At 42.0% G+C, this 15,050-nt stretch overlaps 2 protein-coding genes across 4 annotated transcripts in view; one reads left to right on the top strand and one right to left on the bottom strand.

Moving 5' to 3' along the window:
* LOC103478954 (amyloid beta A4 precursor protein-binding family B member 1-interacting protein-like) overlaps window positions 1-5,070 on the bottom strand; it is an 18,626-nt gene extending 13,556 nt beyond the window's left edge. Inside the window, exons 1-2 of one of the 2 annotated variants that reach the window (XM_008433117.1) lie at window positions 5,020-5,070; window positions 1,149-1,208 (exon numbers count right to left, since the gene is read on the bottom strand). In XM_008433117.1, coding sequence (XP_008431339.1) covers window positions 1,149-1,208 — 60 coding nt within the window. In that variant the 5' untranslated portion in view covers window positions 5,020-5,070. Of the gene's footprint in view, window positions 1-1,148; window positions 1,209-5,019 lie in introns of those variants that run through there. The other variant, XM_017309839.1, reaches the window with a different exon arrangement.
* On the top strand, window positions 4,398-15,050 carry LOC103478955 (uncharacterized). Of its 2 annotated transcripts, XM_008433119.1 has the most exons (7): window positions 4,398-4,461; window positions 7,916-8,685; window positions 9,722-9,927; window positions 11,838-12,008; window positions 12,156-12,308; window positions 12,908-12,974; window positions 13,091-15,050. In XM_008433119.1, the coding sequence occupies exons 2-7, from the start codon at window positions 8,034-8,036 to the stop codon at window positions 14,653-14,655; spliced, it is 2,814 nt and encodes a 937-aa protein (XP_008431341.1). In that variant the 5' UTR covers window positions 4,398-4,461; window positions 7,916-8,033; the 3' UTR covers window positions 14,656-15,050. The 2 variants fall into 2 exon arrangements, with proteins under 2 accessions (XP_008431341.1, XP_008431340.1); XM_008433118.2 differs by lacking the exon at window positions 4,398-4,461 and having other exon boundaries at window positions 7,796-8,685.

Raw genomic sequence — 15,050 nt, 5'->3', positions numbered from 1 at the left:
TTGTTTCTTTTGCCAATAAAAATCTGAAAAGTGTGGTGGGCATCCAGACCAAGTCAACACTTTGAATAAGCACCTCTTAATGCAAATGGAGCACTAAGCATTGTACTGCTTGTATGTAGAGCCTCTTTGTCTACAGTCCAATCGCTAAACCTTGCCTACAGTTAAAACCAGAAGTTTACATACACATAAAAAACACACATTTTTTCTCTCCATGTCTGACTTTAAATCAGACCAAACTTCTCTTGTTTTAAGTCTGTTAGAATTTTTAAAATATGATTTCTATTTGCTAAATATCACAATAACGAGAGAATTAATGTGTCAGATTTAAATGTATTTATTTATTTAAATCTTCAAAGTCAATAGTTTGCATACAGAATTATTACTGTCACTTTAAGCAATGAGCAAAATCCAGACGATGATGTCATGGCTTTTGAAACTTCTCATAGCTTAATTGACACATTTAACTAAATTGGAGACCTAAACACAATACTTTTTTGTTAGGCATGATTGGATTTTAAGATAAAAAATAGATTTAAAGTTTCTTGATTTTACAAGCTCTGTGGAATGTAAGCAAAATAATACTGGTGCTATTAATTTAAAGTATTTTCTGGTGGTTTATATTATGTAAACAGATAATATGCTGCTGCCTGAAATTCAAGCCCAAAGCATAACTGATCCCTCTCCATGCTTACAAGATGTTTTATTGTTTTTGTTTGATATTTTTGGTTTTTGAATGAAAGCTGCTTTCACTTTCTCAAAATACTGTTTCAAGAGCATTACGTAGAAAACAATATTTGTTGCATATTGGGACTTTATGCTGTCATCAAACTATCAGAAAGCCAATTTTCTTTTTCTCACGCACTGATGCATTTTAGGTGAAAACTGATTTTCCTAATTGATTCAACGATTCAAATAAATGAACCTAATGCGATATACAGCGAACAAAAAAGAAGAAATTATCGGGTTGTAGCCGTTGTCCAAATTTCAGCATGTTCTGTCACATTTGATTCCTCTGACGATGTGTGTTCACTTTTGAGCAAGATACCAACACGCCGACTGACTTGCATCAAACTGACAGCCTTCCACCAGCTGGCTTGTTTATATATTAGCATTCAGACGGACAAGTTGGGGAAAAGAAAAAAACTTACCTGAGAGAGATGATCCATCTCTCCCAGCAGGTCACTGAACATAGCATCAATATCATCCATCTGCCAGAAGTAGCAAAAATTACTATTACATACATCTCCTTACAAAAGTATTCAAATCAACTAAACTTTTTTTTGTGTCATTTTGTTATATTACAACCCAAAACCTACTTTTGTTTTATTGGGATTTTATATGGCGGACCAACAGTACGTACATGGCATGACCATAGAAATCTAAAAAGTGTGATGTGTGTTTGTAACACACCCCCTTTACTCTGATTTTCTTAAAAGTAATTGAGTGCAACATATTGGCCTCAGAAGTCAACTTATTTGTAAATAGAGTCCATGAGCTTTCAGAGCATGTAGACGGGAATGTGGAACCAAAAGAGTCGTAGCTTACAGCTAAGCAGTACGACGGTGTGTAAAGCTGAATCCCTGCGTCAGCTGCCCAAATGTATTCATTAAATCTAATACAAGAAAATGTGCTTGTATTATTTTAATATGATAATAGATAAAATTTTGTAAAGTGATTCGACTCTGATTTGGTCTTTGTTTTGCCCTGGTCTAAGCTTTCTTCAACGTCTTGGTCTTGTTATGCTGTGGCCTTGATTCCAACACAAGTCAGACTGCAAACTTGAGTCTAATTGAGACTCTGCGGCAAAACCTGGCAACTGATGTTTGTTGACGCCGCCACTCCAATCAAACAGGCAGGAATGCTAGTTTCCAGATGTGCGTAGGTGATAGAAACGCACCCCAAAAGACATGGCATCCATGTACAAATGTTCAGTTGACAAGTGAACATTTTCTCAAATACGCGCTACTTTGTGTTGGTCTATTACACATAAAATAGTACACTAATGTTTGTGTCTGGAACTAAAAAAAAAATTTTTTTTTTAATGGAAGGGACATGAATACTTTTTGCAAAAGTTGAAAGAGGAGATGTACTAGATTACAAAGCAAAGCGCATCGGAAACTGAAAACTTACTGACACTTTCAGTTCAGTTTAAAATCAGTTTCGGGCAAGAAGCACCAAAAATCGAAACGGTTTGCACTTAATCACTCTCTTCACAAGAAAAAAGAACGTTGGGCATCTTGAGCGACGCTCTGCACCTCCAGAGCAGATGATGCAGAGTTGTAAAGAAGTGGAGCAGAAATGGTTTCCATGCTCCTCTGGCTGTAAACAAACACAAAGTGCCTTTAATCCCCGGCCAGCGTGCTTCACCCCCAATAAACCCAGAATCAAAGAGGTGGGATCTCAATCTAGTCGGCGTCCCACGTCGATTTCTATCCTCACACCTTGTCCAAATGCATTCACTTAAGCTTCTGCTTAAGGGGCAAGAAATGCTTTGCATTTATTGTTCCAGCTAAAAGGTTTCACTGAAGTGGACAGCGCTTCACGAAACTCAGCGTCTGGGTGTTTCCATATGGAGACATCGTCTTGCCAGCTCCCAGGATCCAAAATATACCTTTCATGTGGATTGACTTCAAAAAGCAAACTGAAGAATGAGCTTTGTGTGGTTGCCAACTTGGTGAAAGCATTGCAGAGAGGGGCTCAGACCCACCAAGGGGTTTCAAAGGCAGAGATTATAGAAACTACAAGCAAGAGATATAAAGAAGGGAAACGGCGAAGGACAGTCATGGAGAACCCGTGTTTTGACTTTACACATTGGTTTGGTATGTGACTGAACAGACACAATCATAAAACTCTCAACTAACTTTTATTTTACTTTATTTATTTTTATTAAATATTATTTCTCAGCCACTTCTTGTTGGATTCACTGGTATGTTTTGGGTCACTGTGAGTCACGCTGTTGGTTCCAATTTGTTTCAGTTTTAGTTTTTATTTTTCCAGACATTCTCACATTATCCACAAGGAACCTGGATTTTTAAGGTAGATTACATGACAATGAGCAACAAAGCATTCCCAAACTTTCGCCTCCATTCTTCACCATTTTGTTGCAGAGTGTTAGAGTACGCTCACACCAACCTTGTTTAATCAAACTCCAGTCATCTCTCTCTACTCAGAGGCTCCTGAGCCTGCGGTCGATGATCTCCTACTTTCTCACTTCCACAAAACCTGGCCCATCGTGGACCCTTCACCAATATAACTGTGGCGTAAAAGGAAACCATTTCTGACTCATCATGAATTATGTTTTGAATTACAAACTTCTTCTTTCCCCACTGAGATCAAAAATTACCATTGTCATTTCGATACTTTCAGTTAAAGCTAAACAATGGGGAACTGCAGCGTGGCAGGACAAATATGTTTCTTGTGCTTCTTAATTTTTTTTTAAAGCTCATCAGGGTGTTTGAACACACAGTCCCTGGTGGGAGGCATCTAGGGGCAAGCTATCCTTTAAGCAAGGCAGTAAAAGCATCATCGCTCATAATTAATTTCCATTTGATAGCTGCAGACAGTTCCTGGAATCAAGATGCATTAATGGATGTGTTGATGCAATGACTTAATAATGACATCAAAGATGAACGGGCCACCCAGGACTACCCAAACTCACTCAATGATTTGGAAGACTTGGTGACTTGGGCTTTGAAACTTATCTCACATCAGCCACTAACTTATCTCTTCCCTCCTCAGCGGCTCCTGAATCTGCTGTTGGCGGTTTCCTGCTTTTCCACTTTCAGACATCTTTAAACAATCACTGATTACATCTGGCTGGAATTTTGGGTCCTCAGTGCTTTTCATTACAATTTTATACCTTTTCAGACAATGTCTTCATGAAGGCTTAATAACAAATATTTGTATTATCTAGACTTTACAAAATGCCTATAAATGAAACCATCTCTGGTACATGAATCCAGGATTTTTCTCTGCAAAAACAGCTCCTCATTCCTATACAAAAGGCAAATAATCCACTGTAAATACAGACAAACTGAGCAAAAACACACTGTGATGTTTCACTTGTTCTTCTAATGTGTAATCTCCGCTAAATAGACTACCCAGTGGCTATAATAAAGGGGAACAGGTACACATCCTTTGACGCCAAGTCTTGTTTTCACATGAAAGTGAAAAACACTGCCCAAACTTGCACCTGTACTAGATGTGGGAATTAAGATTCGATTTCTGTCTTCTACTGCTTTTCAGCTGAAGAACCGCATTCGGGAATAAATAAATAAATAGATGGAGCTTTTGTGCATGATTCGTGACAAACCCACAAGTGTTTTATGATGCCACTGTCTCATCTTGGGCCTGTCAGGAGCTGTCGCTCGGTGGAAGGCATCGACCTCACGCGTCAACAAAACGAGAAACTGCTGTGAAACCGCCGGGCACGTAAACAGTTGACTTCAACCCAAACTCTGGGTAAGAAAACGATTTATCAAGGCCGTGTGCTTGGAAGGAACACGACAACAGCAAACTGCTGACAGGCGACTGTCATGTCTGGTCCCTTTTTTGTGGCTGAGAGCTTCTTGATGTTTCCTAATTAGTTGCACGTCCCATGTGTTGGCTCCTGTGAGCGAACATGTGTTTGACTTAATCGAGGCTGACGTAGATATTCTGGTATTTAACTCTTAAAAGATCTGGCGGCGTGCGCATGTAAAAGAGCTTTGCTTCGCAGAAAAAGGCCTGATGAGTTTTAAAGTCGCGTCCGCTGTGTGATGCTGAAGCCCGGCGTTTTACCCAGACCCGCCGAAGCACATTTGTTCACGGAAGAAATTCTAATTTTCCTTTGTCATGCAAAAAGATAAAAGATGTTGTTGTGTCAAAGATAGTGCTTTGCATCTGCACCAACTAAACTTACAGAAAACAAATACTACTATATAAATGCAACATTCAGTTAAAAATCAACTGAAAAGACACACACGCACGAACACACACGCTCATGCACATCTCTGCTAACTATAGTTGTAACCTTCTTACCTCTTCTGCCTTTCACACATGCGATCACCACCGAGTGAGAGTGACTGATGAACAGCCCACAGGTCACTTTTATAATGTAGCCACATGTCCACATGACTTCTAGCAGATATTCACTGAACTTCCTGAGAAATCAGGAAGTAGATCAAACTTCTCTAGTGAAACCCTGTGAGGTTTAGTGTTTTTTTTCCTCTAAACATATTGCATACATGTGCTTCTGCACCACAGATAGACTTGGGCATTTCTTCACGCCTGTGTGACTCCGCCACTGCTGAGAAGGCTCATTTAAATACAGCTTTGTCTGTGTGAGCATAAGTAGCCTTTGTCGCTTGTTTGTCTAAGTTGCAGCTATTTACATTTTTTAAATTACTCACCAGGCATCAGATAAAGTCAAGAGGGATGGCTTCCCTGTCACGTGAGAGGATAAATGAAATCAAGGGATGCACTGCAAAAAAAACAACCAAATTTTACAGAGTATTTTGGTCTAGTTTCTACTGCAAATACCTTAATACACTTGAAATAAGATTAAGCTAACTTACAGTAACGTCTCAGCAGGATACAGAATCTTGTTTTAAATAAATAATTCCATAATATTAATTTTAAAAAAGTATTAGTTCCACTGGCAGATAATTTCACTTGTTGTGAAATTATCTGCCAGTGGAACTAATACTTAATTTTTTAATCAATATTGAGGAATTATTGATTTAAAACAACCTATAAATTACAGAAAGTTACTTATAAGTTAGTTTTGTCTTATTTCAAATGTACTAAGTATTTGCACTAGAAATTACACCAGAAATACTTTGGTGTTTTTGCAGAGTGCCAGTGAGATACACAGCACACTGTCAAGTGTAATTCTCTACACTTGAAGTACATAATGAAGTTTCAATATTACCATACATGCAATACTTCCTGGTTATTTTACATTCACCTATATATAAAAATAAAAATATATATTTTGAGCTGTTAAGGGAAATGATGCAAAAAATATATAAAAAGGAAGTTAAAGAATAAAATATGCAAGAACTATTTTTTAAAAATGCATATGCATATTTTTACTGTTTGTCTGAGGGTTTGGGGTTTTCGATAAGATCAAGCTGTTGCCTGGTTTGAATATCCAAATTCCTTTCTCACTCTGTCGTATGTTTTGATCTCTCCTTGGAATGCAACACAATAAAAAGGACTACGAAAGAAAATATGGCGAACAGAATCCTTTGACAATGCGTTCCCTTGACAGAGCTGTCCAACCAGGGCCGCCGCATGCTGCTGGTTCTGGACACAACCATCCTGTCAGTGAACGAAGCTCTGCTTGGCCATGATAACGTATTGATGTCCTGTTCAAATAATTAAAAACTAAATCAGTGGAGAAGTTAAGGGGAGGTTTTCACACCTAACACTGCGTCCTCGGTGAACAAAGGAGCGTTAACTCAGACCCTTCCTCCCAGCAGCTGTTAAACTTTGTAACCATCACAACTCCCAACAGACTCAATAAATATTTATAACTTTACTCTTATTTGCAGTTTTTCTCATTTCAAATAACATTCCTGCTGTCAATAGACTGCTGTTTTTTACGCACTTATGCATACATGCACTACTTGTGCTTCTTTTCTTTAAATTACCTGCCATGCTGCACCTTCCGTGAAATATGAATATGCCCTTTTTAATAACTGTACAGTATTACTTTATGTTGTAAAACGTGTCCTTATTACCAATGGTCACACCGCACCTTTTTACTACCTATGTATGTTTATTTAATTTATTTATTTATTTATTCATTTATTTATTTATTTATTTATTAGCATGTGTGGAATTAATTTCCCGCTGGGCTCAATAAGGTATTTTTGAATTTGAATTGAATTTTATGAATTTGGTTGTTACTTTTGACTCTATTTGTACTACTCATGCACAATGAAATTGTACATCAGGGACAAATAGTTATTTGAATTGGATGGACATGAACTGAAGGAGCATGGCGCCTATATTTGAACCAGTTTCAGAGAAAATCTACAGAAAGTTTTAAAAACTGTAATTTTGACACCAAGTTTTTGTTTTGTGTATAATCTCAAATCGTAAAGCGTCAAAAATATATTTGAATCTCTTGACCAATTTGAGTATATGTAAATTCTGGTAATACTACTGTATCAGTCTTACTGCAGCATCTAATGTTCATTTACTATTAGAAACAGAAGGGAAGTATTCTTAGAACTGAGAGAAGTAACTGATTATAGTAATAATGTTCGTAGAATGACGACTTGTGTGAAGGAAAGAGAAGAAATAGAGAATTTTCAGGCAATTTTTAATCTTTAGTAAAGGGAAATGAGAGTGGTAATGAACTGTCATAAAGACGACTTAACTGTTTTGGCTCTAATTTTAAGAAGACTGTGTTCCAAAAGTCCCACCACAGCCTTTTTATTCAAGCAAGATGAAAGTCTGAATGGCATTTCAAGTTTATAATCCCTACAGAGCACTTCGGCCTGTTAAACCCCCCACAAAATAGATCCTTTCATCAAAACGAAAAGCGTGAAGAGAGAAGGTAAACGTTTCCCTAAAAAGCCCCTCTTTCTTTTTGAAGTTGTAAATGTCGAGACTTGATGGGTGCAAATATTAAACGGCGTGAAAATAAAATGGAGATATCCAAAAATATTAACCAAACAGGATATTTGGGGGACGGGGTGACTCGGTAGAGAGGTATGTCCGGGAAAGCTACGGGTTAATTTAAGACTAGGAGCAAAGCCTGGTGCCAATTAGGAGCAGTGAGCGCCACATGTGGGCGAGACACAGATAGAAGCCAGAAGCCATGCGCGATGGAGGCAAACTGAAAAAGTGCAGTAAAGTTGAGTTATGTAGATATTTGCGCTGAAAGATTTTCTTTTCCCCCCCTCCTCACCATGATGATCAGACGGGACCTGTTTGATCATCACTTCTCATCATAAATCTGAGAATTTGGACGCGTGAAAACTTTGGCCACCATCCCCACGTGGCCCCCTTGCACATTTCTTCCGTGGAACAACTGCAACATGAAGACTGCCTGTGCGACTTTTGTGCTCCTTTCCTTTTCTGCCCTCTGCTCGGGGAGCGGACCCGAGGCATGCCGAGGGACGCGCTGCTTCCCTGGCCAGGAGTGGAGCAGCAGACCGTGCGTCGGAGCGCACTGCCAGGGGCGCACGGAGGCGTCTGCTCCACGAAGGCAACCCCACCATGCTGCGCAATCTAGGACAGGGCAGGTTTATCCCAGCTACCAGCAAGACGGTCAGTTCCGCCATCACCACCAAGCTCAAAGCACCCCGATATCCTCCTACAGCGGTGTGCAGAGTCAGCATGGAGGCTTTGGAACAGATGGCACCAGGAGGACGAACCCCAGGACAATCACGGCGGAGGTGTTTCATCCCGGCTGCTCAGGCGGGTCTTGCCCGACCACCGTTTCTCATCGTGGGACCAATGATGACAAGGGAGAGTGCAAAGGGATTGGGTGCAGATTGACCCCCAGGGTGAGCCAAAAGCAGCAGCCGTGCGTCGGGAGCGGCTGCAGGACACATGCTGGAGACGACGGGAGGCGAGACTCTTCTCCTGTTCAAGCGACGGACAGGGCTGCACAGTTCCTCGGCGAGCTCCCGGACTTTGGCTTGGATCGTGGTGCTTGGATACAGCTGGCATGTGACATGAAGCCAGGTGAGTGTCAGAGGAGATTTCAGGGTGTCTTCTAGGACTTTGTTTTTTAAACTTGTGATGGAAGGTTGTCTGGGGTTGGGGAAAAGGGTTAGTAATATTTAAATATTACACGTCACAGTAACAGATAGCTGTCATTTCTATCTTGAGGGAACTGGAGCACAGTAAATTACTTTGAGCATCTCCATCTAAGTTTAATGTCTTCCTCAGAGCTCTTCCTCTTCTGAAAATATTTCAATATTCTCTTCCGAAAATGTAATTACCCAGCATTAATCTATGTCTCAGGGCTGCACAGTGGCGCAGTTGGTAGAGCTGTTGCCTTGCAGCAAGAAGGTTCTGGGTTCGATTCCCGGCCCTGGTCTTTCTGCATGGAGTTTGAATGTTCTCCCTGTGAGTGCGTGGGTTTTCTCCGGGTACTCCGGTTTCCTCCCACAGTCCAAAAACATGACTGTCAGGTTAATTGGCCTTTCCAAATTGCCCCTAGGTGTGAGTGTGTGTGTGCATGGTTGTGTGTCCTGTGTGTCTCTGTGTTGCCCTGCGACAGACTGGCGACCTGTCCAGGGTGTACCCCGCCTCTCGCCCGAAATGTTGGCTGGAGATGGGCACCAGCACCCCTCCCGACCCCACTGAGGGAAAAAGGGTGCAAGAAAATGGATGGATGGATGATCTGTCTCGCTGTTTGTAGAAATGCAACATATAGTAACAGGCTTGAACTAAAAATGCATTTAACTTAACCTTCCTTAGGTACTTCAGACTGTCATCTCTGCCTTTCCTGCAGTCCTCAGAGCAGCGCAGCGCACAGAAGCCAACATTTTATGATATTTAAATTCAATTCAAACTCTGTGGTTAGCATAAGTGTGCAAATATAGGCTTTACGCTCGTATAGCCTCACCTTCCTAAAATAATGGCCTAATCACATGTGAGAGGAAGCCCTGAACTTTGTCTGATTTATGTTATGTAGAGAGGTCATTAAAATGCCTCTTAATCAGGGGCGTGCGGGGAAATACAGTTGCATAAAAGGTTTCTGTCTTCCCCACAGGGTCCAACGAGGTTCCATCAGAGGACGCTCTTGTCCTGCAGCTGCAGCTATCAAAGGGCCAGGAGAGATTTGTCGAGGCCCTCAAGGGCCAACAAAGCGAGGTCAAGGAACTGCAGAGACTCCTCAGTGAACAGCAGGGGGCGCTCGTTAACCAGCAGAGGGAAATACTGGAGCAACAGAGGAGGATGTATGATCAGATGGAGCAAGTACGTTTGCAGCGACTGATGAGGAATGATTAAAATTTGGCTACTGGCGATAAGAAGCGCAGATCTAAAAAAAAAAAAAAAATCTGAAAAAGAACGACTGATTCCAGGAGTGAATCTGTGTCAAGTGTCAATGTTGCAAAAATATTCACACCCGCTGAACTTTTCACATTTTGACACAAACTGGGATGTATTTTATTGGCTTTTGATGTGATACAACAAAACAAATTCATGAAAAGTACTAAGTTCATTTGCATTCAGTTCACAGGGATCAATTCTGTGTAGCACCAGCCCTCGGTGCAATTACACATGCTAATCCTTTGGAGTTTGTCTCCAGCAAACATTCTTCTTTACAAATTAGCTCTAGCTCAGAGAGGCTGGATAGAAAACATCTGTAAACATTCATCCCAAGTCTCTTTTCAAACCCATAACATCTAACTTTGAAACCCTAAACCTCAGGGGTCAGTTTCCTGAAACTTTTAGGTTTTCACTCTTCAGTACTCCTACATCAAAAAAGAGGGTCATTAGCAGAACCCAGTATAAGTTGATCCTAAGCTGATGATATAATTGAACCTTTTGGATCGGGTTTGCTGGATCTGGGATGTATCTAAAAGTTGCAGGGCACCAGTACTCTAGTACTGTACAGAAATTCTTACACATTGGGTAAAATTTTTTCAAGACCTTTTTTGTTGTCATTTGGATGATTATGTCTTAAGAGAAAACGAAGACCCAAAATTCAGTGTCTCACAAATTCAGAATGCTCTATAATATCAATGAAAAAAGGAGCATATTTTAAGCAGAAATGTGAGCTTTCTGAAAAGTATGTTCACCCAGAACTTGGTTGGGTTCATTCCTTTTGCATGAAAGCAATGTGAGATGAAAGTGACCGGTCTGTGGGACTGTTGGGTTGTACTGAAAGGCCAGGTTGCTTTGACAGCCACCTCCAGGTCATCTGCACTGTTGGGTCTGGTGTTCCTCATCCTCCTCTTGATAGTACACCATTGCTTCTCTCTAGGTTTTAGGTTAGGCCAGTTTGCTGGACAATCACAGTGACACTGTGGTCACTTAATCAAATTTTGGTACATTTAGCAGAGTGGGCAGGAGACAAATCCTGCTGGAAAATGAAATCAGCATCTGGTGTGTCAGCAGGGAGAAGCATTAAGTGTGCTAAACTTTCTGGGTAGACAGCTGCATTGCAGAGGACTTCAGTGGACTAACACCAGCAGATGACATGGCAACCCTAAATCATCTCTGGCTGTGGAAACTTCACACTCGACTTCGAGCAACGTGGATTCTGTCTCTCTCCACTCTTCCTACAGCCTCTGGGATCTGGGAATAAAACATGAGCTTTGTTTTCTTCTGAAGAAGGCAACAGTCCAGATCTGGTTTATGAGAGGCCTGAAATGAGAAATGTAACATTTGTAGCCCATGTGTAGGATTTGTTTGTCTCTTGATGCACTGAGTCCAGCCTCTGTCTMTCTTAAGTTACTCTAAATTCTTGAATGGATGTTGTTTGACAATCCTCCTAAGGCCAAAGATATCCCTGTTGCTGGTGAACCTTTTCATAAAATACTTTTATTTTACTCAACTATCTATGAAGACGCTTGGAAACAGCACAAACAACTACGTCAACAATGACCTCTTGTGCCTTCCCCTCCTCGTCAATGAATGTCTTCTGGACATCTGTTGATGTCTTCTGATTGTGCAGCCTAGAGCATTCTTTACTTATTTTCCAACACAATCCCCATCCATAAGGTTGTAATTTGTCTAGATATGCAAAAGTTTAGGGGTTGTTAATAATTTTGCAAGATATTGCAGATAAGACACCGAACAAGAAGCATTTTGCTTCTTTGTGTTCAAAGTGTAACATCTGTTCAATGGTCACACTGAAATGAAGAGATTTATGTGTGCAGGTAAAAGTTCAGTACAGCATTTTGATGGACACCATCAAGCAGACGTCCTTCCAGAACCTTCAGGAGGAGCTGGACAGTCACATGGAGACTCTGAGTGGGCAAGTCAGACCCCATCGAACACAACAAGCTATGTCATTGCATAAAATGGACATGGAGGCCAGCGTGATGGCGGTGAGCTCATGTTATTCTAGACATTGGGGTATCTAGATTAGTCTGAAATTTAAAAAAGGCAAGATTCCTGAACCATCGCACCAGATTAATGCTTAGGTCCTGCTACTAGTTCAGGGATTCTCACTTCACTGTGTTTCATGTGATCAGGTGAGACAACCCCAGCTGGCCTGTGGCAGCTGCGGTCCTGAGGAGTACTGCAGCTACAGCAGCGGACATCCTGGCTGTGAAAAGTGCACAGTTTGCCCCCCTGGCTTCTTCCTGGTGGCCCAATGTTCTGTCCATGCTGACAGGATCTGCCAGGTTTGCAATTTTATGCTTTCAATGAATGGCTTTCTTAACTCAACTGAGTCATGCCAGTTTCGACTTTTTTGCATTAAGCAACTTTGTCAATACACTGCTAATGTCAAAAAAACTACATTTTGCAATTGCAGTGTTTCCAATGAATAAGACACGAAGTTAAAATCACACGTGAATAAGCTTGTTCACGCGTTAAGTTGTTAAAAAAAAACATGTCCTGTCATCATCCTCCTGCCACTTCTTTTATTCTTTGTTTTTTTCCATCGGTAGCAACATCACACAGGTCACATGACTCGTGAGATGCAAAAAAAATCTCCATTGGAGATTTGCGAAATACACACCCATTTCAATTCTGCTGAAAAGCCACTTCATCCGTAAAAACCTTCTCTCGGAAAAAGTGCTTTTTCAAAATTGCCGTGTCTCCATTAAGCAAATTTATTTTCCAGTTCCAACTCACATAATTTTATGATCAATGGAAACACAGCTATTATGTGCTAAAAAATATAAAGTGATGGTTGAACTATATTTCTCCAGTAATGGGAACAAGAGGCTGAGTTTTCTTACTGCAACCAGTGGCTCTACCAAGTTTGTTGTTATTACAGGACCGAGATGAATGTCTTGAAATATCAGACTTGTGCAGAGATAAACAGAAGTGTATTAACACTCCAGGTATGATAAATCATGCTTTTATTTGTCGACATTGCAATATTTTCTCTCCTTTCTCCTTTTCTGATCGATGGATTTTTATTTCTTCTCCTCCAATTTGCTTTCTGTCGTATCACCAGGTGGATTCAAGTGCCAGGGCATGACGGTACATGACGCCAACTCTGGAATGTGTGGCCATGGCTACTTCTACAACTCTGAGATGGATGAGTGTCAGGCCTGCAGCGAGTGCGACGGGGAACCGGTTGTGTCTCCTTGCACCTTAGTCACAGACACTGTCTGCTCCGGCTCTGTTACCGATGTTCCCGCTTTGTCGCTCTCCTGGTCTGGAGACATGAGTCTGAAGGGTCCTAAAGGCCAGATACTGGTTCAAGCCTTCCCCAGCACGCAGCTTCACATACAGGGAAGAGACGACATGGGTCTGGTTTCAGCTGAGGATGGGCAGCTGGTTCTGAGGCAGCACGGTTTGGTTTGGCTCGACGGAGTTCTGTCCCTTGGTCACGGCTGCCGTAGCTTCATCCAGGTCTGCCTACGTGTAAACCACACAGACGGGTCCGAGGGTCGTGACCTGAGCGGCATACGGGTGGAGCACCAGGAACGAAGGTCTCTTCAAGGCGTCAGCATCAGTGGCGTCGCAGAAGTCGCCCCGGGTCACCTTATGTCCCTGTTTCTTCGGAGCGCCAGCCATCACTGCAACCAAAGCAGCGAAGGTCTGCAGCTTTACGACACCTCTGTAGCCATGCTCTCCCTCCTCTGGCTCTCTCACGACACCGGGGCTGTTGCCATGACAGCACAGGCCGTGGTTTCTGCGCATTACCACACAAATTACCGCCCGGCCTTCCGCATCTCCTCCACCTCTGACCCCTATGTAGTAGGGCTGAGTCACGACAGTCGAGGGATCCGTTTCGCAGAGAGCGGAACTGTGCGTTTTGTGTTCCAGCAGGCGTTGTACTCTATGGGCCAAGCTTGTGTGAGTGACGGCTTCCAGCTCGTGGCATATCTCAACAAAAATGGAACTTCCACTGAGATGTTTCGGGTCTTCAAACCAGGGGTTCACTACCGAGACACATCTATATCTCTGTCTGGAGCAGCCACAGTCAGTCCCGGGGATGCCATTGGCTTTGAGATCCTTTCTCCTGCTCAGTGCAATGTACGCTTTTTTGGCGATGAGTCCGGCATCAGTCTTCTCAGTCTATTTTGGGTCCCTGCTGCCATCTCATCCTCTATGACTGCTTCTCTGGCCAACACTGGCCTTCCATCTGGAGCGGTACGAAACAAGCCTCTGTTCTTCCACCAGACCAGCCCCCAGGTGCCGCAAATGGGGCTGTTGGTGAAAGGATCTCCAAACCAGAAAAAGGACTTTGTCTTTAGGGAGAGTGGCACAGTCAGTGTGGCATTGGACCTCAAACTCATTCACTCCTGCAACTTGGTCAAGGTGACTCTGCTGAGGCGAAGTGACTCTGAAGGGGGCCGTGAAGCAGAGGGTCTGCGGCCTGTACCTATTGCCCAGCAGGTGGCGGGTCAGATGCTTGAGGGGTGCCAGTGGGCCAGCTTGAGTCTACGGGCATCCTTTCAGGTTTATAATGGCACCACTGTCTTCTTCATCCTGGACTGCGTACGTGGACGAGTCAATCAAATCAGTCGCCAAGCAGGAAGTGGGGTGTCAGCGGTTTGGGTGGCAGCATGATGGAAAACGGCCAGAAAGGGCAAAATCTTCCCATATTGATTCTTAGTATTTGAATTTAACAAAAAAGGCCACAGACATTCATAATCTTACTAAAACGCATTGTCACTTAAGGTAGTAAATGCTAACCTCAACGTTTCACCTAACATTTGCATCAAAACCTCTAAGTTAAATGACAAAGTTCCTACATCAGAAAAACAGAAAATATTATCAAGTATTTTATGTCTAGTTTCTCATATTAGTACATTTGAAATAAGATATAACCAACTTACAAGTAACTTTTCAGCAAGATCCAGGAACTTGTTTCATGTCAGTCGTTTCTTAATATTAATCTTAAAAAGTACTAGTTCCACTGGCAGATTATTTCACTCATAAGACATTTTTCCCCGTGTTATATG

Source organism: Poecilia reticulata, linkage group LG17 (genome assembly GCF_000633615.1).
Source record: "Poecilia reticulata strain Guanapo linkage group LG17, Guppy_female_1.0+MT, whole genome shotgun sequence".
Taxonomy (NCBI): domain Eukaryota; kingdom Metazoa; phylum Chordata; class Actinopteri; order Cyprinodontiformes; family Poeciliidae; genus Poecilia; species Poecilia reticulata.
The sequence above is the reverse complement of the archived record's forward strand: the minus strand, read 5'-3'. Positions and strand labels throughout refer to the sequence as shown.

Bases quoted from the DNA above. Each gene is read 5' to 3' on its own strand.
- LOC103478955 (XM_008433119.1), top strand. From the start codon at position 8,034: ATGAAGACTGCCTGTGCGACTTTTGTGCTCCTTTCCTTTTCTGCCCTC. The intron at 9,928-11,837 runs GTACGTTTGCAG...TTATGTGTGCAG, and splicing joins TGTATGATCAGATGGAGCAA to GTAAAAGTTCAGTACAGCAT. The intron at 12,975-13,090 runs GTATGATAAATC...TCGTATCACCAG, and splicing joins GAAGTGTATTAACACTCCAG to GTGGATTCAAGTGCCAGGGC.